The 23,674-nt window shown below is 43.0% G+C and overlaps 1 protein-coding gene across 5 annotated transcripts in view; it reads right to left on the bottom strand.

Annotated features, from left to right (window-relative positions):
- SNX25 (sorting nexin 25) overlaps window positions 1–23,674 on the bottom strand; it is a 91,745-nt gene that overhangs the window by 20,843 nt on the left and 47,228 nt on the right. For all 5 annotated transcript variants that reach the window (XM_061404176.1, XM_061404179.1, XM_061404175.1 and 2 more), the window contains exons 6-10: window positions 19,109–19,179; window positions 9,445–9,626; window positions 5,060–5,191; window positions 3,080–3,352; window positions 535–699 (exon numbers count right to left, since the gene is read on the bottom strand). In XM_061404176.1, the coding sequence (XP_061260160.1) occupies window positions 535–699; window positions 3,080–3,352; window positions 5,060–5,191; window positions 9,445–9,626; window positions 19,109–19,179 (823 nt within the window). The remainder of the gene's footprint in view (window positions 1–534; window positions 700–3,079; window positions 3,353–5,059; window positions 5,192–9,444; window positions 9,627–19,108; window positions 19,180–23,674) is intronic.

The raw sequence follows: 23,674 nt of genomic DNA, 5'->3' as shown, positions 1-23,674 counted from the left end.
AACTTTCAAATTCTCTTCGTTTCTAGCAAAACAATCCTTTTTTTTCCCCACTTTTTTGCCACACAGCATGGCATATGGGATCTTAGTTCCCTGACCAGGGATCAAACCTGCATCCCCTGCACTGGAAGCAAAGTCTTAACCACTAGACCACCAAGGAAGTCCCCAATCTATTTCTTGCATAATTCTATGAGACGATCTAAGTTGTGCTTGGAGCGTTTGAAAGAAAAAATATATATATATTAAGATTGTCCCTGCTTAGTTAACTCACTTCCAGAATCAACTATGTCACAAGGGGCAGTTCAGCCCCTTTCCCAAAGGCATGCAGACAAGTCAGATAAAAGACAGAGTTACAGCTGAGGGTGGAAAACACAAACCAGACCCTAACAGATAAAAGACAAATGCCCCCTAATTCTATACTCTAAGCAAAAAAACCCAAACCCATAAAAACAGAAAGAGTGGAACTTACAGAATTTCTATCTATCAAATTAGAAAAATGGCAACTTTTACAGACAACCTTGAAAACGGAAGAGTTACCTTTTTGTCGGGTTTTGGCGCATTTTGAATAGAATTTAGAGCTTGCCTTTTATACTCAAGTTTCTCGTTTAGTTCTCGTAGCTTGTTTACAGCAAAGCTGGCTTGTTCATTAACCCGACTGGAGCCTTCATCCACAGCTTCCTCACCGACCTCACTTCCCGAGTCCTGCGGGAGAACGTCACGTGAGCCACCGTATCCCAGAAAGATGAATTTTCCCTCAGTATTACCTACACTACAGGCTCTAGGGCATGACAATGCACCGCTCCAAATCACCGGATTCCACTAAGGAAAGAACCATAGTAGAAAGCCTAGAAGCAGCCTGCTTTTTCTCAGCAAAGTGAAAAATCACAGTATTTAGGACCAAAGGAACTGGTATTTGGAATTGCAGTGAAAAAAGAAATATTTAATAGCCTAAAGAAAGGAGAAAAGAAATTTCATATTGCTATCTCCCAAATGGGAACCTGCATAGAACAAGGGAAGGCAACTGAGTTATCTTTCCAACTAAACCCAGATGTTCTGTGCCTAAACTCTGCCCCCAAAATGCTGAGACCTGGCTTGCTTGCTTTTGGTCTCCTAGGATATTATGAAAAATTCATGCGAGTCTCTTTAAAATCAGTTCAGTTCAGTTCAGTCGCTCAGTCGTGTCCGACTCTTTGTGACCCCATGGACTGTAGCACGCCAGGCTTCCCTGTCCATCACCAACTCCCAGAGCTTTTGAAATAAAATTTCCAAATTCCCACTAGTGAAGGTATTTTTAGCATACACTTTGCTCAGTCCTTCTTTTAAAGATGTATTTTACTAATCAAGAGGTAGATTATTTTACAAGTTAGATGGCTAGCACTTGAAAGTGACTTAAGAAAAAAAAAAAGAAAGTGACTTAAGATTCATAAAGAACTACATAATTTGGGAAACATCTGAATAGATTACCAACAAACAGCATGTTAGTAATTAGATTCATGAGCAGCAAGAGCAGGAAGAACTGCTCAGAACTGTCTTCTGGTTCGTTTACTCCTTAACTTTCTTCCAGATTTTTTTCTTCTAGTTTTTCTTACTTGTAACAAACAGTGAAAAGAAAAAATGTCAAAGGAAAATATTAATAATCATAGAACACCAGGCTATTTTCATTTTTATATATTCTTCCTAATTCTTGTCCATGAGTATATGTATTATGACATTATTCTATGCCCTTACACGTTCAAGAGGGTATTCTGACTTTCTCATAAAATATATTACTACAGTGCTGCATATTTGAGGGTACTGTAATCTTCAAAATTATAATTGCTATGGCTGCAGAGTATTCTATGAATTGATAATAAACTGAGGCATATTCCTATTGCTACTCCTGCTGAGGGTTGATTCTGCTTTTTTGCCATCCCAGATGTGTTAAAATAAATTCCACAGTGCATAAACCTTTTCCCCCCTACATTTTAATTATTTTCATAGGATAAATTTCTAAAAGTGACTGTACTAGAACAAAGAATAGGAACTTTCAAAAGGTCATTGATACATGTCACCCTTCTTTGAATCCTAGGTGACGCTGGACATTTTTCATGTTTGTTTACGATTTACTACCTATCATATCAACAGTCATTTCAAGTCTTTATTCAATTGATGTGTTGGATATTCATGCTTTTACTAATCTGAATAAACTGCTCACAACATTTACACATCAACCATTTTAATTTTTGAGCTAGAGATAAAGATCAGTTTGTTTTAGCTGTGCTATTCTAGAAATAAAATGCAATGAGTAATGACCAATTAGTTTAGTAGTTCTGCTCACTGAAAATGTAGAGATCCATAACAGAACTTTTTTTAAAAAGTCTGAATGAAGTTCAGAGACATCCACTTCTAAAACTATCATGAAGAAGCACCTGATTCCTCAGGGCTTGAGACATAGTGAAGTGGACAGAAAGAGAGAGAATCCAAGATAAATTACAATCTTTCTATGTAAAGTGACTCTAAAACACTTTTTCTTTGTACTTTCAAAACCTTCAAATTCATATAAATCATTAATAGTGAAAGGGAGATGGCCACTGGGCTACCCAAAATGATCTAATACACTGTAAGAAAATTAGACTTCAGGTATGGTTGGACAAGGTTTGTTTCAAAACATCTTAATTTCACCTGATTGTGTTTAAACTCCAAAATATTTCCTGCAGGTCTTCCTACATTCTCTGCCTCTCATCTTTTCCCCATCCTTTTGGTCTGGTCTCAGGCTAGACTGTCCAGCTACTGATTCTCTTACCCGGCCTAAGTCGCAAATGTCTCCCCCACCCTCCAAGAGTCCTGCCCTCACTTTTCAGGCATCAGACTCACATGTGTCTCAGGCAGGACAAGGAGGTCTCTGACTCAGTGCTGGGTAGCGGTACCCAGCCGGTCAGAAGGACAAAGAAAGCAGCACTGACCAGAAGCAGTGAGGTGCTTCGAAGTTCTGTATGTTACAAGATGAAGGCGCACACCATATATGACTCCCACAGTCTGCCCTACCTACTCACGTTCAACGCGTAACCACTCGAAAGGCAGGAGAAAGGTAAATGAGACTCACCACTTCATCCTTGTTGGAAACCAACTGTGAGACATGTTTTTCTTCCTCTTTCATCATCAATTTCTCATACAGGTCGCTGACAATGAATGAAGGGTAATACCTATCCTTCAGGGTCTCATAAACATCTCCCTGGATTTTGCAGAACACTTCAATCCCTTTATTGCCCACAAGACATTGCTGGATTTCTTTGTAAAGTGACTTTTCCACTGATATTTCTTTGCTCTCCACAAAGAAATTTTGGTAAATTTCACCAACTAATTGTGGGATTTCATTCTGAAAAGATGGGAAGATAAGGAAAGAGAAAGTATGAAATACTGTCTCTGAGAAAAACTATTTTCTTCCGAATTCTCTGCATTTTAAAGGTGGAAGGAAGACCTGGAATGTGGGGTGAGTGTGCAGCTTTGTGGGCATGTTCAGGGCCAAGGGGTGAGCATCAGACCTTGAAAAAACCAGTTGAGTCCTTAAAAGGAACACTTTACATTGAACAGTTAACAAATATAAATTCTTTTTAATGCTGGAAGGAAAAAACAAAGAATGAGAACAGTTCTCTTCTTGCACTGGATTCCCTTCTCATAAATCTCAGTTTCACAGGAATATAATTCATCAGCTAAATTCAATTTGACTTTTCCATCTAATATAAACAGAAGTGCCAACTTCCTACTCCAGAAGAAAGTCAATATAATAATTGTGGAAGTAAGAGACATATTCTTCAGAATGATGACTTACTACAGTGTAATCAAGCTTGGTCTTAAACACGACACTTAAGTCACAGTGATCCTACTTTGAATGTGCAAACATCTCTTACATCTGATTAACAGAACCTTTGCATTTCTGCTAGAGACAACTCTAGGAATGACGCAAAGTCTTTAACAGTAGCAATAAAATGAAGACAAACACCTTAATGAATACTATGAACATAACAACATCATGGAACTTTTACATCCTAATCAGTGTTGCTAGATCAAATATAGTTATTTGAGGAAGCTATACCCTCCTCTTACTGTACTGACATTTTTCAACTTGTTTTTAATAGTTTAGGAAATTTTTTAGATTGCTCTTTACAGTAGTCCTCTGATAGCAGCCAAAGCCAAGTTTGTAGTCAAGTCTGGTAGATAAAATACGTAATAAAGCTGGCTAGTACAATATTGAGTAAAATGAGGTCATTGGTGGCTTATAAATTAACACTGAAAGAAATTCCTAAGATTTCAAAATGCTACGAGACTGGATTTAGTTCCTTAACCAACACAGTCTATGATTTACAATGTATTCTAAGTTGGTGTTAAGCTCTAGCAACATTCATATTAAGTGTAAATGAGTAATTTAATGTAGATAGTGCTCTTTGGGCTTATTTTAATAAGCCTCTCAGAATGTATGTATTATATATGCTGTATATATCATTATATATGTTTGTTGATACAAATGCACAGATATGTATTTCACATTCTTCAGCTTAATTCTTAAATATATATTGAGAACTTGCCGAGCACAAAACACAATGCTCATTATTAGGTTTTCCTCTGTAACAGACATCTGTAATCAAGAATTATTTTTTGTCTTCCTTAACACAATCATTTTAAATAAAAGGACAGTTAAGTGTGCACATTACAATATTATTAAAAATAACAAGGTTATGAGAATGAGGTACAGGTGATAAAACCAAACTTATAATAGCAAAGTGGGTAAGACGTGCCTTTTGATAATGAATTACAAAATAACTACCTGAAATTAAATTCAGTAACTGGGTACATTTGTAAATCTTTTCTCCTTGACTACACATTTAAAAGCACTTTCTATAAAAATAAAATCTAATTTTATTTACCATTGTGGGCTAGAACATAATGCCAATAATATGTCTGGTTTAAAATACTCTTTTAATGTATAGCTTATCTTACAGCTTTATTGAAAAACACAGATACACTGCCTAAAACGCAAGTTTTCATCAGCCAGTGATTAACATTCCTTTGGACCTGTATATCCTACCTTGTTAGCATTCTTTAAGTACTCCACAGACTCCCAAAAACTAATTAGAGCTCTCTTGTCCATCCTTTCCATGTACATTCGAAACTGCTCTCGGTAGACAGTGTTGGCCAAGATATCTTCGAACTGAAGAATCTATGAAGCGAATGTAATTAGGAGTTTTTAAAAATCTAAATTTAAATATCAGTTCACTTTGACTTACAAAGGATTCATTTTCACACTCAGGGAAAAAAAATGCCTCATTTTCTAAGGTCATAGAGTGCCTGTTTCACCTTCCTAAACTTTAAATTGAAAAAGCTTACTGAATATTCAAAGTGCACATATTCAAAAAATACCAATTTTCTATTAACCATTAGCTCATTCAGCAAAGGATTTATTTGGCTTCTACTCAGTATCAGGCACATTTCTAGGAAACAGATAAAAATCCCTGTCTTACGTGATGGACTGCTGAAAGCAACCACGCTCATAGTAGAAAAAGTCAAGAGAGATGTTTAAAAGACCAGGTAGCTGGACTCCAATAAATTGGTATTTTTGTTTTCCATCCTATTTTCATATAGGTAAGGAAATCTACAAATGATTTCATACCTTGCCTTTTTGTTTATAATATCACATTCATTTGAAAAAAATCTCTTGTATGTATCATATGATTTTAATTGACCCATAAAAGTCCATTGTATGTCTAGCATTCTATTCACATAGAATAGAATGATTCCATATAGTGGAATCAAAATGTCATAAATTCTTTAGTTAGGCAAAAATTCATAAGTTTTCTAAAACATACATATCATACACATTATTTACATGTAACAAAAACTTCTCTACTATGCTTGATAAAGGCTTGAGATTTATAATTTTAAATAACAGATATGCAACAAGCAACAGATTTACTGTGTAGCACTGGGATCTATAGTCAATATCTTGTAATAATTTATAATGGAAAATAATTTCAAAAATAATATATGTGTATATGTATTACTGAATCACACAAAAAAATTCTACTTTTTGAAATTAAAAAAAAAAAGTCCAATGTATGGAAGTTTCAAAATTACCCCTTCATTTACCATTTTGAGTGCTTACATCATAAGAAAAACCACTACCTGAAGACACAGTGCGATCAATCCTGAGCACAGACCACTAAAGAAAAAGTGGATGACCTTTATAGTAATTCAGGACTTAACAAGGAAAAATGCCGCAAAGTAATTTAGAAGGGACTTAACTCCTATATCCTTAGTTATCTATTTAGTAATAAAAATGATGTCTAAATATAATGCGAAGAGGGCAATGGCACCCCACTCCAGTACTCTCGCCTGGAGGATCCCATGGACAGAGGAGCCTGGTGGGCTGCAGTCCATGCCGTCGCTAAGAGTAGGACTCACTGAGTGATTTCACTTTCACCTTTCACTTTCATGCATTGGAGAAGGAAATGGCAACCCACTCCAGTGTTCCTTCCAGGGATGGGGGAGCCTGGTGGGCTGCCGTCTATGGGGTCGCACAGAGTCAGACACAACTGAGGAGACTTAGCAGCAGCAGCAAGTATAATACAAGAAAAGGAAAACTTATATTTAAGATTCTTAAAACTAATATTGTAGCAGGTAGAAAAATTTCAGAAATGTTATCCGTGAGATTTTTCTAAAATCAAGTGCATATGGTCAATGCATGTTCACCTCCTCTGCCATGCACAGTAAGTCTTCAATCTGTTTTGTGGGCAGAAACGGGCAGGCATTTTTCTAGCAGCTTTTGGTAACTAATTAAAGGAATGACCATCCCTTGCTACAGATCATTAATACTTAGGATGTAGTGTACTAACTTTGGGAAATCATAGAACGTATCCTCACTTCAGGTAAACCTACCAGTGAGGCATTTTAAAGTAGAAGTCCTAACTGTACAGGCTCCAAAGAAGTCTGAAGGCTCCGATAGCAACTCTGATAGCAATGACAGATTACTCGGAGAACAACCCATTTTCAACACAGGGAGGAGCTGAGCAGGAGAGAGAGCCAACAATTCTAAGGAAGTCTTCCCAGTCTAATCTCATAGACTGAAGTGAATTCCAAATTAGATACAAATTCTTGATTTTGCAAAATTAAGCCCAAAACATCTTCTAAAATATTAGCCGCCTTTATTCTCTTATTGTGTCTTATGAACACTCTTAGGTTTAGTTCTAAAAGTGCACACATAAATAAATGGCAGGAGACCTATCTCAAGTCTAATTTAACATCTGATACACCTCATATCTCAGCTGGTGAATTAACCTTTAAGTTCTCTACTCCAAGTGTTTTGTTTTTGCTTTTAATTTTCTCTTAAAGCCTTCATAAGCCTTTCACTGAGTAACGCACACTAACGGTGTGGGTCTGGGTGACCAGGATGAACAGATGGCACACTTTTGAGTCAAATATGTTAGCGTGAGATGAACTCAATCTCACTACCTTAATCTGAGATGAGCAATTCTCAGTAATTCTGAGACTCCGTGCAGAAGTGGGAAAGAGACCACTGGGTAGGTCAAAGTGGACACTACTGCTCAATAGATGGTTTAAAAATATAAGTGTATATACACAACATAATGCCAATTACCATTTACTAAGGGCTTCCATACAGCAAACACTATGCTCTTGTGTTAATTTCCTCTGTTGGATTAACACATTTCTTTCTGTCCTAAAACCGCTGGTAATTCTGGGAGGGGTGCTGCCACAGAGAATCTCTGGGCAGAAGACAAAAAACTGTCCTGGTGGATGTTCCATGCGCCAAAGGCCATGGCGTGCTTCAGGCTGGAAGGTGCCCTGTGATCACTCTTTATTCCCCGTCAGGGATTTTTATTTACTTCTTTTCACTATGTCCCAGTCCCACTGGATCTGGTTTCATGATGCGTATGCTATTAACTTAGTTTTATGTTTTGTGCGTGTTGTTTCTTAACCCACAGGCTAATTTTTCTATAGGAAATACATCCCTATAGCACTCAAAAGGACCACAAGGCCTAGAATAGTAAATAAACGTTCTCCTAAAACACCCAACATGTTACCAAGAGGGACCCAGGCCCAAGATTCTCTGCCCGTGGAATATCCACAATATATTCCTGAAATTGTCTATATCAGACTAAAGAGAATGTGGAGAACTAGGATCCTGGGAATGATGTTTTATCCTGAAAGGAGAGTTCACAACTGGATTCCTCTTACAGTTATGACATCACTAAAACATACCCCCAAATAATTAATGCCAGTTACAACAGATGTTTATTGAGTGCTCATTATATACCGACTACTGTGCTTATCATTTTATGTGCATTATTTAATTCCATAATTATCATGCCCTGTATGGTCTGTGCAATTATTGTTACTTTACAAACAGAGTACAGACAGGCTAACTGACTTGCCCAAAGTGAATCCCCAGTGAACTTGGGATTTAAGAGTCAGGCTTTCTGACTCTGTAATATAACGTTTTTGTTGTTGTTGAAACTTTTTATTTTATATTGGAGTATAGCTGATTAACAATGTTATGATATTTTTCAGCTGGACAGCAAAGGGACTCAGCCACACATATACATGCATCCATTCCTGCCATCCAGGCCTCCACATAACACTGAGCAGAGTTCCCTGTGCTCTACACTAGGTCCTTGTTGGTTACCCATTTTAAACAGAGCAGTGTGTACATGTCCATCCCAAACTACCCGTTCCCCCTATCCCATAATAAAATACTTACTCTTCTTAAGAAATTACCTGATTTGATTTCAGGCCAAAAGATTTAGCAAACTAAGAACAGTACGGAAGTCAAGAAGGAAAGGTGGGTTGAGAGCTCTGTAAGAACTTCAGGAGAGACAGAGCCAGGGCGTCTTTTCCATTCAAGTGCAGGGTCCTCAGCTACACTCAGACTTGTGAACCAACCAGATCCGGGTTTTTATATAGTTCTGTCTCTTCCTATCCACATGGCCTTACTAGGTAATTTACTTACACCAACTGTTTCGTCATCTTTTGTAAAATGGAGACATGGAATACATATTCATAGCACTGTGGTGAGAGCTAAGTAAAATAACCTCTAAGAGACATTCTGCTTCACTGCCTGTAATTTCTATCCAATTAGTAGTGAGTAATCTGATTGGGCCCTTGAAAATATAAATACGCTCCTCTGGGATGGCGGGAGGACAAAAGGGAGACAGGAAAACACACACAGGCGTGTACACACACACACACGCATCTCACACCTCCTGATCACACCAATTACCACTCGCAGAAGGACGCCAAGAAGTGTGGATTCTTGACTCCTAAAAGTCAACATGTGAGTTTATGTTAGGGAATACATGTTTTAGGTTAAATACCAAGAAGTGAAGGCACTGTCCGTGTGATGACATCAGCGTTCATAACAAACACGAAATGGCAAAGCAAGAAACCGCCAAGTTCTACCTTCTGGCTCTGAGCCCCTTCCCCCTCGTCAAAGGCCCCGTCCTCTTGCTGGTCATAGGCAGGGCCTCCCAGGACTCTGATCCTCTTCTCACACTGCTTCTTTGCCACGGTTAGCTGGTTAATATACCTTTTCATGTTCCTGGCCCTCAGGAGGTCAGCCTTCATGGCGGCAGTTTCTTTACCTTGAATGAGACAGATAGGCGGTAGGCAGTCAGAGGACAAGGTGCCAAAGAGGGAGGGAACGTGGTCACGCTGGGCCAAATCTGGAAAATGTGGGGCTGAAAATTTGCCATTTGTGACATGGATATACCTGGGGGTCATTATATTTAGTGAAGTCAGTCAGAGAGAAAAAAAATAAATACTGTATGCTTTCACTTATATAAGGAATCTAAAAAAAAGAAACAGACTCACAAGTAATAAACTAGTGGTTACCAGAGCGAAGAGGAGTGTGGGGAAGGTCAACACAGGTAAAGGGGATTAAGAGGTACCAACTGCCAGGTATAAAACAGGTAAGATACAAGGACAGAACATACAGCACAGGAAACAGAGCCAATATTTTACAATAACTATATGGCGTATATCTATAAAACAGTGAGTCACTAGGCTACAGGGCTGTCTTTGGATCTGCCTCTCCTGGACTCTACATGGTCTCTGGTGACCAGCTTCCTGAACACACTGGGTAGCTTCCTGTGGGGCTTCACTATCCATTATCTCAGCAGACCCCCCAAGAATCTGCCTGGCTCCGTTCCCTGTCCCCTTCAGGTCCCTAGTTCAGGGCTCAGCTAAGACATCTCTGGTCACCCTCTTTGTACCTGCAACCTCCACCCTAAAACACCAGTCTTCTCCAGCGCGGCTTTATACCTTCTCTATAGCAGGACTGCCATACCACCTATTTGGTTTACTTATCCTCCAAGTATGTCCTCATAAAAGTAGCATTTTGTTTGTTTATACACAGCTGGGCCACCAGCACCCACAACAGTGCCCAGCAACACCGTCAGGACTCAGGGAACACGCTGAGCGGATGCGTGATCTGTGTCAGGTGTTACCGAGGGTTCAATATAACAGAGCTAATGTTCTGCTGAGTCCTCGATATGCATCAGGTACTCTGCTCTCTTTCGAGCCCTGGCTGTGAAAGAGGGAACCAGGGTGAGACTCCTCACCTCCCGCTCTTCACCTTACTCCAACATGGCATCTAGCCCTCCCTGCCACCAATTAGCTGTGGCCAAGACCACGAGCGGACAAGTCCTGTGGACGGCTGTCAGTAGAGTCTGGAATCAGATTAGAATTTGGTCTCTGCCACTATGAGCTCTGTGGTCTCAGGGAAAATTTTTTAAAAATTTAACTTAAAAATATTTACAATGGTTTGCTTCCTTAAGCTGACATTATGTAACTTAAAGCAAATGCAAAAAATTCACACAAAGTTAATTTTTAAAAATGACTAAACATCGAGCACCTCCTTGTGGAGAAGGGACTAGCTTTGCACACGTAACCTGCAGGCAGGGAGGGGCAGGGGTTGAGGGCAAGCTTTTTTCTTTTAAATGGGTGAGAAATGAGCTGGTTTTAATGCTGGTGGAAGGAAGCAGTTAAGAAGGAAACAGGCTACAAGTTGGGAGGGTGGTACCCAGTAGACAGTGAGGAAGGAGGCTGGCTTTGGGGGAGGCCACTGGAGAAGGAAATGGCAACCCACTCCAGTGTTCTTGCCTGGAGAGTCCCAGGGATGGGGGAGCCTGGTGGCTGCCGTCTATGGGGTCACACAGAGTCGGACACGACTGAAGTGACTTAGCAGCAGCACCCCACCCTGTGGCGACAGGGAAGCACAGGGATGGATGCGGACACCAGCCAGTCTGGACCTGGTGTTGGGAGCTGCAGCAGCTCCCCTCCTAGGGCTCTGCTGTCTGGAAGCAGAGAGTGAGGTTATCCGCTCAGAGAAGTGTTAGCTGCTCAGTCGTGCCTGATTCTCTGTGATGTCATGGACTGTAGCCCACCAGGCTCCTCTGTCCATGGAATTTTTTAGGCAAGAACACTGGAGTGGGTAGCCATTTTCTTCTCCAGGGGATCTTTAGACCCAGGAATCGAACCTGCGTCTCAAGCTAGGCCAGCAGATTCTTTACCACGGGGCCACCAGGGAAGCCCTCATACACCAAGGGAGACCTCCAGTTCCCCAGGGTGGTCATCACCACCCTCAGGTCACAGAGTCAGTCTGTGCAGATGCTGACAACCATGTCTGGACAGGCTGCACACGTCCGGCAGGAAAAGCTCAGGCAAGGACCACAAGGCACGGGATCTATCAGAGCAGCCTTTTCCGACACGCATCACCAATGGTCACGCGCAGACTTCGGGTCAGCAGTCAGCCCTGTTCAAGGGGGTCTGTCATGTCACAGGTGTTTTCAAACATGTAACTGAGGAGAAGGGAACGAAAGAGGATGAGATGGTTGGATGGCATCATTGACTCAATGGACACGAGTTTGGTGATGGACAGGGAGGCCTGGTGTGCTGCAGTCCACGGGGTCGCAAAGAGTCGGACACGACTGAGCGACTGAACTGAACTGAACCAAGGAGGCATTTTCATCTGACGGCAATGATGGGTTCTCAGTGCGTCCTGTGCTTGGCTGACAGGGAGGGCCTGCTCGAAGAACTGAACTCAGCGTCTCAAGAGGAAAGCAGGAAGATAAACGTTTGATGTATGGCAGAAACCAACACAATATTGTAAAGCAATTATCCTCCAATTAAAAATTTTAAATAAAGTAACTGTTAGTCTGTCTCCAAATTAGCATACTGCAAACTGAAATTATTTGTGGGTGTACCTGAAGAAATACTTGCTTGGAATTGTGACTTTTTCAGAAAACTTTTCATTCGTTTTTTTCTGCTTCCAAAACTCACGTTATTTCCATTACACTTAGATAAGGAGCTTAAACTCCCACAGTTGCATTCCACGCTTCTGCACTGATTACATTTATTTTAAAAAGATTTAAAGCATATATCCTTACACTAGTTTGCATTGGTTACATTTATTTTAAACATGCTACACATATATTCTTACATTTTAAATTCTGTGCATAATCTTTAAACTACTTTAAAATGCGAGGACAAAGAGTTGCCTTTTATAAAATAAACCTAGACTGCAATTTTAACTTTGGGTTAAAACAGGCTAATTGAGAGAGACAGAGAGGAAGAAACTGATATACACTTAACAACAAACACATTCTTCTCCTGAGAAGGCTTAAAAGTCTTTCTAAAAGGACAAAAACAGGCAAATTCCAAAGGGAAGGGAGAAAGAGAATAAACCTTCCCCTAAAACCCAGCTGCAGAGCTGAGGAAACATCCCAGAGTCCCGCTGGAGTGTCCCCTGCTCGCGTGAATGCCTTCTGTTTGTTGAGGGCCAAAGTCATTGTCTGATCACAAAGCTTGTTGCTAACAAATGCAACGGCAGTTTGTTGCTTAGACAATTCTGTTTATTTTTTTGCCTCGGAAAACTAATGCCACGTTCAGGGCTTAATGCCTAACAGGGCACTGCTGCAGTGCGTGCAACTATTGTGCAAAAATCCTAGGAAATCCAGCGAGAGAGATGAATATGCTTCTTTGTGACCTGAGGACCCGTCCAGCCAAGAAATCCTCTCATCAAGAGAAGCGCGGGCCAGGGGGTGGACGACACACTGCCCGTTCGTGCCAGCCTCCTGCAGCCGCGTCTGCTGAGCCCTAGGTAACGCCGTGTGCTGTTAAGCCGGGTGAATCACACAGTGTTTATCCAGGTTAAGGAAGAAGGCCGAGACCACAAGCGGTGGCAGGTGACGCAGTGGGTGGCAGCGGCTCTTTACACGGGTGCCAAGAACACGTGAGTGCCCTAATCGTCTAAAACAATTCATTATCAGTGTTCACTGGCTTCCCTCCTAGCGAGTCCAGATTCTGCTGAGGTAAGAGCAAAAGGGAAGGGGGTCGTTTGCTGGAAGAGAGATCTGCGTCAGACCTCGGAGGAACCCCCTGCGGGCACTGCAGGGGGCCGGTGAACTGCGTCACAGAGCCCTTTGGGCCGCAAGCCTTCCACCCACGATACAGGTCCTCCTTTGAGTAAAGTGCTTTGCTGCAAAACAGAAATACCAGGGACAACCGCTGGGCGCTCCCTCCAACGTGGCAAAGGGCAGCGAAGTGACTTACAGTGCAAACCGAGGGCCCTGAAGCGGCACCAGCGTGGCTGGGTGAAAACGGCACCCCCGCGTCTGCCAAGCACTAAGAAGCACCCACAGCAGAGTGTTTCTTTTCTCATGTCAGACTGCAAGGCGCAGCCTAACTGCCACAGCCTCGGCGGGCTGCCTGAGGAATCCCATGGAGGACACACGGTCTCGGAATCAGTGACCTTCCGGGTGGCTAAACCTTCCCTGTGGGGCTGTCCCGTGTGTGGCGGAATGTCTCATAGCATCCCTGGCCTTTACCACTAGATGCCAGAGGCACCCCTTCCTCCTGGGTAGCAACCAGAAATGTCTGCAGACCTTGTTAAATGCCCCCTGTCCCTTGGAAGGCAAAACTGTACCCCCAACCACACTCAGAGTACTACAGTGATGCAGCTCCTAAGGGGGTGCAGGAGGCAAGCCTGTGATTGCCCACCCCCAGGGGGCTCCCCAGCATGTGGTTCCGCCCCCCATGATGCACAGGTCTCCTCAGGCCCCCCAGACAGTGGAGGGAAGGGATTATCGGGGCTCCTCGCTGGCAGAGGTCAGGCCTCAGTCCACAGTGACAGGCTGACAAGTCTGAAATCTCTCCTATACACTGAAACAAATGTTTCAGTAAAAGGTCCTGAGATGGGGGTTCAAGAAACGGGTGTGTATTTATTTAGGGACTAGTGAAGTTTCAGCAGAGAAGGTAATGGCACCCCACTCCAGTACTCTTGCCTGGAAAATCCCATGGACAGAGGAGCCTGGTGGGCTGTAGTCCATGGGGTCGCTGAGGGTCAGACATGACTAAGCGACTTCACTTTCACTTTTCACTTTCATGCATTGGAGAAGGAAATGGCAACCCACTCCAGTGTTCTTGCCTGGAGAATCCCAGGGACGGGGGAGCCTGGTAGGCTGCCATCTATGGGGTCGCACAGAGTCGGACATGACTGAAGTGACTTAGCAGCAGCAGCAGCAGCAGTGAAGTTTCAGCAGGAGAAATGCTGTTTCCTTCTGAATGCAGAGCTGACGGCAGTTCTCGGCAGTTACCGATCATCACAGATTTCCTCAAAGTTATCTGAAGATCACCTCAAAAGTTGCCCAGGAACTAACGCAATATTTACCTTACTTTCCAACTTAGGGTCAGTATGCTTTAAAAAAAAAAAAAAAAGAACAAGTGGGATTCTCTTATCACAGCAAACACCTGAAGTTTCAGAGTCGAGTGTGCCACTCCCCTTCAGTAGGAAGGATACTTAAGGAATGAGCAGAGGCCCCAGCAGGAGCTCCCGGCGGAGCTTCTCCTGTTATAGCAGAGAAGCCGACAGAGGCCTCAAGGGCCAGGCGAGGCCAGGGGCCTGCAGCACACCTTTTATTCGTGTTTCCTTCCTTAAATATATCAAGTGCTGAGACTTCCAGCATTTTCCTCGGTTGAAGGCCCTCCAACACGCTTGCAACAGATTTTTAAAGTAGTAAGATCCCATCAGTTAAATCCACATGCCAGATTACCAGGAGAGGCCTGCTCCCAGATGAGAATGTGACTTAAGCAGAGAGGAGTCAGAAACCGAAGACACAGCTCTGGCGCATGCAGCTTCTGAGTTCAGAGCGTGACCCTCAGAGCACCGAGTACAGGATACGTGGGTTCATGCCCCAGATCAGCACATGACTGACCACGCACTTGCTGAAAACCTCTGGACCTGAACTTTACTTGAATAAATACAGGTTCTTAGGACATACGATGACTCAAGTTTTTTGTGGGGGGAAGGTGGGAGCTGAGTTGGATATATAAATTATGAGACTAGAAAGCCGCAATGCAGGAGACCTGGTTTTGACCCCTGGGTTGGGAAGATCCCCTGGAGGAGGGCATGGCAAACCACTCCAGTAATTTGGCCTGGAGAACTCCATGGACTGTGTAGTCCATGCGGTCACAAAGAGTCGGACACGACTGAGCCACTTTCACTTTCACAGGGGCTTCCCTGGTGGCTCAGACGGTAAAGAATCCTCCTGCAAGGAGGAAGACCTGGGTTCGATCCCTGGGTTGGGAAGATACCCTGGAGGAGGGCATGGCAACCCACTCCAGTATTCTTGCCTGGGGAATCCCATGGACAGAGGAGCCTGACAGGCTACAGGCCACGGAGTCACAAAAGAACTGGACGTGACTGGCTTAGTCACTAAGCCACCACCACCAGAGGGCGCGTGATGGAAACGGCTGAGCCCTTGGCCACAAGGCAGCGACGGGACGGGCCTGCGCTGGGTGCTGGGGAAGGGACTGCAGGCTCGGGGCACCGCCGCGCTCAGGGTGGGAGGGCCGGGCAGAGAGAAACCCTAGCAAAGGCCCTGCAGCAATGGGCTGCGGTGTAAGTTTAGGTCATTCATAAATTAGAAACTGTGTCAAATTACTGCAATACCACAAAAAGGACTCTGAAAAGTCCTCTAGAGTCTACAGAATAGCTCCTTCCTTTAGGCAGGGACACTTTTAAATCCAAAATCAGATAAGAAATATGATTCAAAAATTATTCCTAAAGGAAATCATTATGGTTTTTATCAACAAGTAACTGTGTATGTGTGTATACATATTCAGTATATTCTGAAGTTCTTCTACAGTTCTGCTTGATATACTCAATTCCAAAACTCTCTACTTATCCTCTAAACAAGGCACACAACCGGCACGGCACCCCCATGCGGGCAGTGTTTATACAGAGCAGTTTCTATTAGACCCAGATCAACAGCCTGTCCTTTGTTGCAGTCAGCTAAATAAATATTACTTTTGAATCACTTTATTCTTGCTAACATTTCAGAACCCAGAACAGCAGTGAGGGAAAGAAAAAGCCTTAAAGGGAGCTGAAATAGAAAATAATAATTTAGGGTAACACACAGGATACAATCAGATGTTCTGGGATTTTTCTTTTAAGTTTCCCACTAAATTGACCTCATACCCCTCTTAACGGGCTGACAGGTTTTGCTCACTGCAGATGTGACAGGAATAGGGAAAAATAAATTACGGATAAAAAGGGCTCCAGGCATTGGGGAGCTATGGTTTCTCAAGCAGCTGTTCTAGTGGTTAAAGCCTAAATGTCCACTCTCTTAATGATATGTCTGAATTTCCAAAGCAGGATTCTGATTCATCCCTGTTGTTACGTGTGCTGACAGGATCCACCCTTCAAAACCACTGACCCAGGGGCCAGGTCTGGGGCGGGGAGTCTCCCACCAAGCAGCCCCGTGGAGACCCCCCGCCCCCTCCACTGCCTTGCAGGGTAAGAGACATCAGACTAGACACCAGGACAGTAAATCCCTGTTGCTTAAGGAACTGTATGGTGATAACTCGGCTGGCTTACACACCTAAGAGAAGCCCATATAATTTAAAATAAAGTTGCCAGTCAATTAAAAACTATTAAAAAAAAAAAAAAAAGAGGGAGCTGAAATACTGGGCTTATTCGCCTTCAACAGTAAAGAAGTCGTAGCATATGTTCCATTACTACTAGAATGCCGGCACTTGGCCAGTGTCTTAGTTTGGGCAGCTATAACCAAACACCACAGACTGGCCGGCTGTAAACAACACAAACGTGTTTCTCACAGTCTGGAGACTAGGGCGCCAGGGTGGTCCTTGGTGAAGCCCCTCATGGGGGAGGTTGGGGATCTCTCTGCAGCCTCTCTCATAAAACACCAAGCCCATCCATGAGAGCTCCACCCTCCTGACCAAAGCAAACTTCCCAAATTCTGTGACCATCAAGCAGCTGATGGGATTAGTGGGTAAAAGTCACACTTCAGTCAATATGTTTGGCCAGAATGAATGATAAAATAAGGTCAGAGGCAAGGAAATTTTGTGAGCGCACTTAAAACTTCTGAGACCAAGTGCTTCAAAAAATTTATAAATTGTGCAGTATTTATAAATTTGCTCTAAGAACCTGTTTCTCCAAATATTCCTAATTTTTCTTTCTCACAGGACAAAGATCTGGGTTCAGATCAGATCAGATCAGTCGCTCAGTCGTGTCCGACTCTTCGCGACCCCATGAATCACAGAACGCCAGGCCTCCCTGTCCATCACCAACTCCCGGAGTTCACTCAGACTCACGTCCATTGAGTCAGTGATGCCATCCAGTCATCTCATCCTCTGTCGTCCCCTTCTCTTCCTGCCCCCAATCCCTCCCAGCATCAGAGTCTTTTCCAACGAGTCAACTCTTCGCATGAGGTGGCCAAAGTACTGGAGCTTCAGCTTTAGCATCATTCCTTCCAAAGAAATCCCAGGGCTGGGTTAGATGGTCTCAAATTTTGTTTTTCTTATTTCTATGATTACTTAGTTTCCCTAGAACAGTACCAGCAATTAAACTAGTTAAGACATTGTAAAGAATTCAAAAACCATTTGATACCTTATTTCTTAAAAACATCAAAATTCCAAAAGAAAAAAGCCACCAAAAATCAAATTAAAATTTCTACATTGTTAAAGAGAGTAATTTGGTCTTCTACTATGAACCTGAAACATTCTCAGAGTGCTGTGTGGATTTGCTGGAGTTTATTGAAGCCTTGGAAGCCTTATTTGAACATTCCTGAATATACAAAGAGGTCCTCCCAGCCCTCCTGTGTTATCCTGAGAAAAGTCAATGCAGAGTCAGCTAGTTAATTCCTTAAGGTTTCAGAGGGCACACAATTGGGTAATTTCTCCCCACCTGTTATACAGTATTTTCTCCCTTTAAATCCTCAAAATACTTCCACAATTACATACCAATTCCTAATCAATGAACAATTATAATTGAAAAAGACTTGCCTGAAACAAACATATTTATATGTAGCAACAAAATTATATTTCAGCATATTCATTCTACCTTCATTTAAAAAAGAAAAAGTTCTCATCTCTAGTTTGCATCCCAAGTATTCTTAGGATCTTCCATCTGTTCATTTTTTTTTTTAACACTTCTTCAGTTTACTATTCACAAAGAGAACATGAAACGAAGGCTAAGGAGAAACAACCCTGGACATGAAATTGCTTAGAGCCGCACACGCAGCCTGGCAGCATCGCTACATGGTCACTTCGAGCACAGCCCGACTGTCCAGCTTTAAGGAAGCAGTGCGGGAAGGTGGGGCGGCGGGAAGAGGTTAACATCCAGACGAGGTGCTTCCCAGATGCTCAGCCCGCCAACACGCTGACCAGATCGCACTCTCTCTAAAACAGAGCTCTCCAAAAACTAACAAAACAATTCTATTTGGGGGGAGCCTTTTAATATGAGGAAAAACTATGAAACTATGTTTAGTATGTAAACAGAACAGCAGCATGATTCTACCCACTGACTACAATATTCTAAAAATTATGAACACAAAGTTTATCAGGGAACACAGAACTACAAAGGTTTTTGTTAGGATGAAACCATACTTACTTTCTCTTTTGCTGATATAGCAATATTTTAACAAGTTTGAAATACTTAAGTGTATACTCCATACATGTCAAAACTCTGACAGGAGAGAGAAGACGGGGAACTAGACCCAGGACCTTCAGGACGTAAAAGCAGAGAAAATGAACTGGTCCTCACCTTTGTGCCTCTTCAGCTGCGGGAAGCTGCTGATTGTTGTTGCCTGGATTATCTCCACTACAATTTGATACCTGAGTATTGAAGAGAGAGAACAATTAAAGATCAAACAGGAAGGTAAGACTATTTTCAGGAAGAATTTCAGACTTTATTTGTAGTGATCAACTGTAACACGGTGAATCCTGCATAAGAATCATGAAAACCATCCAACGCAGGTGAAGTCAGCAGGCTGGGTGCTGCGCCATGGGCTACTCGTTCCTGAGGCCTGAATGCAAGAGTCCTAAACGTACCCCCACCTCCATTCCCTGTACAGAAGCGTTCCCACCTGCCCCCCGACTGAAGAGGGAAACCCTGAGGTCATGAGCGACTCCTCCCCCTCTTACACCCCTCACCAGCGCCCTCCCTGACGCTGGTAACCAGAACCCTACTGCTTCTACCTCCCAGACCTGCACTGTCCAGGAAGGTGACCATGAGCCACGTGGGCTACTTAAATCACAATTTTATTCCTCGTTGCACCATCCACACTTGAAGTGCTGAGCCACCTCACGGACCTCATAAACCACAGTGGACTGTGCAGATAGAACACTTCCATCTATAACCTTTACTAGAGATAACACTCAGGGAATATTGCATCATTATAGGATATGGTGGTTCATGGGACGTTTTCCCCCAGGACTTGGGATTGTGTCAATGTGAGGAAGCTGTGGGTGACGGACGGCTCCAGGAATATGTATGTGTGACTGAGAACACCTCTGCTTCAGGAAAAAGAAAACCTTACATTTTTAGACCAAATATAATCCTAGAACGATGGCTATTTTGAGCATGTTCATGTCAGGTAGGTTATAAACCCAAGTTCTCAGGGGCTATTCAGTTATTATTAAGTATTTCCCTAATGAAACTCATTGATTCTGAGTGTTTCTCAGCCCTTAATTATACTAAGAATCTGCCTGTAATAAAACTATGTAACATTAACTCTTTATCAGAACACAATCTTAGCAGCATTTTAAGATTTAATGCTACATCTGGCTGGCTTTTTTTTTTTTTTTTTTTAACCCGCCACCTGGCTTGCTGGATTCTCATTCCCCAGCCAGGGGTTGAACTCAGGCCTACAGCAGTGAAAGCCCCGAGTCCTTAACCCCTGGACTGCCAGGGAGCTCCCTTGGCTGGCTTTTAGAGCACAAAATATGTTCTTCTGCTTTTCAGCTAATTCCTGGATGACTCGAATTCATCAGTCATAGCTCTTCATGGGTTCAGATTCACATCTTTTTATTTCTTCCTTTGCGTCATATGAACATCGATGCTACTACCCCACCCCTCAGAGAACGGGCTGTCGGGAGCGCTGGCTGGCGGTTGCCTATGGCAGACTGCTGGTTGCCAACACCCTTCATCTCCTTCTCCCCCACTAACTGGACCACACTGATCAGGGCAAGCGAGGCCCCAGACAAAAATGCTAACCTTATCTCAAGCAGTTAGGGACGGCCATCTGAAATAGTTCTAGCTGACGAGACATGAGCGGAACTGGCCGGGAGGGGGTTCCAGGAAGGCTTCCTACAGGGGCGGGCTCCACGGGAAGACCCCTTTGTCTTTTGTCCCTGACTTTCCTTAGTTCTCCTGCCTGGGACAAGGATGCAGCGGGATGGAGGCGCAGCACCCCCAAGGATGAAAGCCACGCAGTGATGGGAGAAGACGGGAGAAGCTCAGGTGTCCAGAGACACCACTAAGCCATGACTGCAGCCCCAGCCTGGCCATCTCAGGACTTTCTGGTATTGAGGGTCATAAAGCCCTGACTTGTTCAAGTAACCATGCGTCAATGTGTCTCGTGGCCAAATGCCACCTGACTAGCAGAGAACTTTCTGAAGTTTCCATACATGGAGAAGTTATCTCCAGGCTGAACACACTCAGGTAATGTCCTCCAAAAGGAAGCCTTGCTAGGACATTAATGACCATTACAGTTGTGTGATAGAGCCACCTTCATTCCTTCATTAATGGTAAAACACAAAGATAGTTTTTCATGTGATTTTTCCCGCCAGTTACTGAACAGATGAGGAAACAGCTTATAAGAAGCATACACAAACCTGGAATCATCAAAGTCTAACACTCCCTAACCAAGTCTTTATTTTAACCTTGGACTTAGTAGGTTCTATAAGCAAAGAGCACTGACTTCTTCCAGGCAACTCAAATGCATGTCACCAAACTCCATAGGCTTGTTGTAGCAACTTCTACAAAGAAAAAGCACAAGAATAATCTATGTGGTCAATATGCTTTCATTAAACAAACACTTGTTAATCGTTTCTTAGGTTCTAGACACACAGAAGTGAGTAACACCAGCATGGTGTCTGTTTTCAGAAAGCTCCAGGGATATATCAGATGGAGAAAACAGCCTATAATATCTGTAATTATGAAGACTACATAATAGATATTAATGATTCTAAAATGCAAAATGGCAGGTACATTTACGATTGCTGGTATCTAAATACGTGGGTCTATGAACCAGGGCTACAGTGCAAAACACAGATATAAAGGAAGGAACAACTGTGTTAAAGTGGTAGAATTATAAGTCATCTTAAAACTGTTCCCAAACTACTTCCCTATCTGAGCCAGTCCACACTAGACTTACCTTCCTTCCTGCACAGGAAGCTTTCCTCCCCTCTCCGTTTCTGCACGAGACCCATCATTTCTATCCTTTAGGCTCGAAATACCATCTTTGATATCCGCCCTCCCGTAAATATGAATCTCCAAGTCCTGAATCTTTGAACAAGTTCCTCTTGCCCTCTTCCTCTAGACACCACCCTTCTCACCTGTGGGTCAGCTGCATTCGCTGGACGGCCTGTTTCCTTCACGTCAACCTTTCTATCTCCCACCCAACCCACGCTATGCAGTGCTGTCAAAGCCCCTTCCTCAAGGACCACTCTCAGCACCTCCTCCTCTGGGGAGGTCCCTGGAGGAGTTGAGCCTCCTCTTCGGAGGAGGACCCCTCTGCTCCAGCCTGTGAGTCCCTCAGCAATCGGCACTGGCCCCCTCGCTCAAGCCCCATAGAAACCTGGAGTGAAGTCAGGATGGCTTCCACACAGCTCTCCTCAAACTGTAGCCACTTGCCAGGCTTTGGCTTATGCTGTTTCCTTCTGAAAACAACCTCCCTTTTTGGCCACCTAATCAGATCTTGCATATATTATTTCTTCCCTCAGGTTATCCTCAATCCCTCTCATTCACATCAACATTTCTCCTCTCTGAAACCCTAAATTACTTCTGCTCTATAATATCACCCATTTATCTACTATTTTCCACAAAGAATGTTGTAAATGAAGAAAACGGTGTGTCCGGGGCTTTGGGGGCCTCGCCCTTCTTTTTAACATGGTAACAAGTCTTGTACTTAAAAAAGTAAACAGTGAGCCTAATGCCATCTGAGGAAGAAGTATGTTCAAACGAATCCATGGAATTCTAAAGTAATATCAGCTAACAGATTCATCAGGTACCAGGTTACCTAACTAAATACTTTATTTTACATATCGCATTTAATCCTCACAAGGTACTATAATGAACCCCACACTACAGAGGGAGAAACTGGAGTTCAGGGGGATTAGGAAATCTATACAATATTAACACATTTTTATGGAATTCAGAAAGATGGTGATGATGACCCTATATGTGAGACAGCAAAAGAGACATAGATGTAAAGAACAGACTTTTGGATGCTGTGGGAGAAGGTGAGGGTGGGATGATTTGAAAGAATAGCACTGAAACATGTATATTACCATATGTGAAATAGATTGCCAGTCCAGGTACAATGCATGAGACAGGCTGCTTAGGGCTGGTGCAATGGGATGACCCAGAGGGATGGGATGGGGAGGGAGGTGGGAAGGGGGTTCAGCATGGGGAACACATGTACACCCACGGCTGATTCATGTCAATGTATGGCAAAAACCACTACAATACTGTAAAGTAATCAGCCTCCAATTAAAATAAATTAATTAATAAAAAATTCTATATAAGGTCTCACTGCTTTTAAGTACAAGTAAAGCCTAAATCAAAAATGTTGGAGCCTAAAACAAAATTGTAGCTTTGTCTATGAAAAAAGATATGCTGTTTTTAATCTCCAACTAGATCAGAACCCTCTTGAAAATAGGGATTGAGTCTTGAATTCTTTAACAGAGTCTAACTTGGCAGTAAATATTTCGGGGTGCCAGGGACGGAGTGTGTGTGTGTCCCCTGCAGAAGTCACAGGTGAAGCCTACACCCCAGTGTCATGGTGTTTGGAGGCAGGACCTCAGAAAGGTCATTAGGTCTTGAGGGTGGTCCACGCCCATATTAAAGAGACCCCAGAGAGCTCTCTCTACCTCGTGAGGACAGAGCGAGAAGACTACTGTTGAACCAGGAAGCAAGACCCTCACCAGACACCCAGTCTGACTTCCAGCAGCTTGATCTCAGGCCCACCAAACTCCAGAACCGGGAGAAAGAAATGTTTGTTTTTTGAGCCACCCATTCTACGGTGTATTTGTGATAGCGGTCCAAATCAAAGAGCTAAATTCCTAAGTGTTAACATCTGTAACAGTTAACAGGTGCACATAATAT

This window comes from Bos javanicus, chromosome 27, assembly GCF_032452875.1.
Source record: "Bos javanicus breed banteng chromosome 27, ARS-OSU_banteng_1.0, whole genome shotgun sequence".
NCBI lineage: Eukaryota > Metazoa > Chordata > Mammalia > Artiodactyla > Bovidae > Bos > Bos javanicus.
The sequence above is the reverse complement of the archived record's forward strand: the minus strand, read 5'-3'. Positions and strand labels throughout refer to the sequence as shown.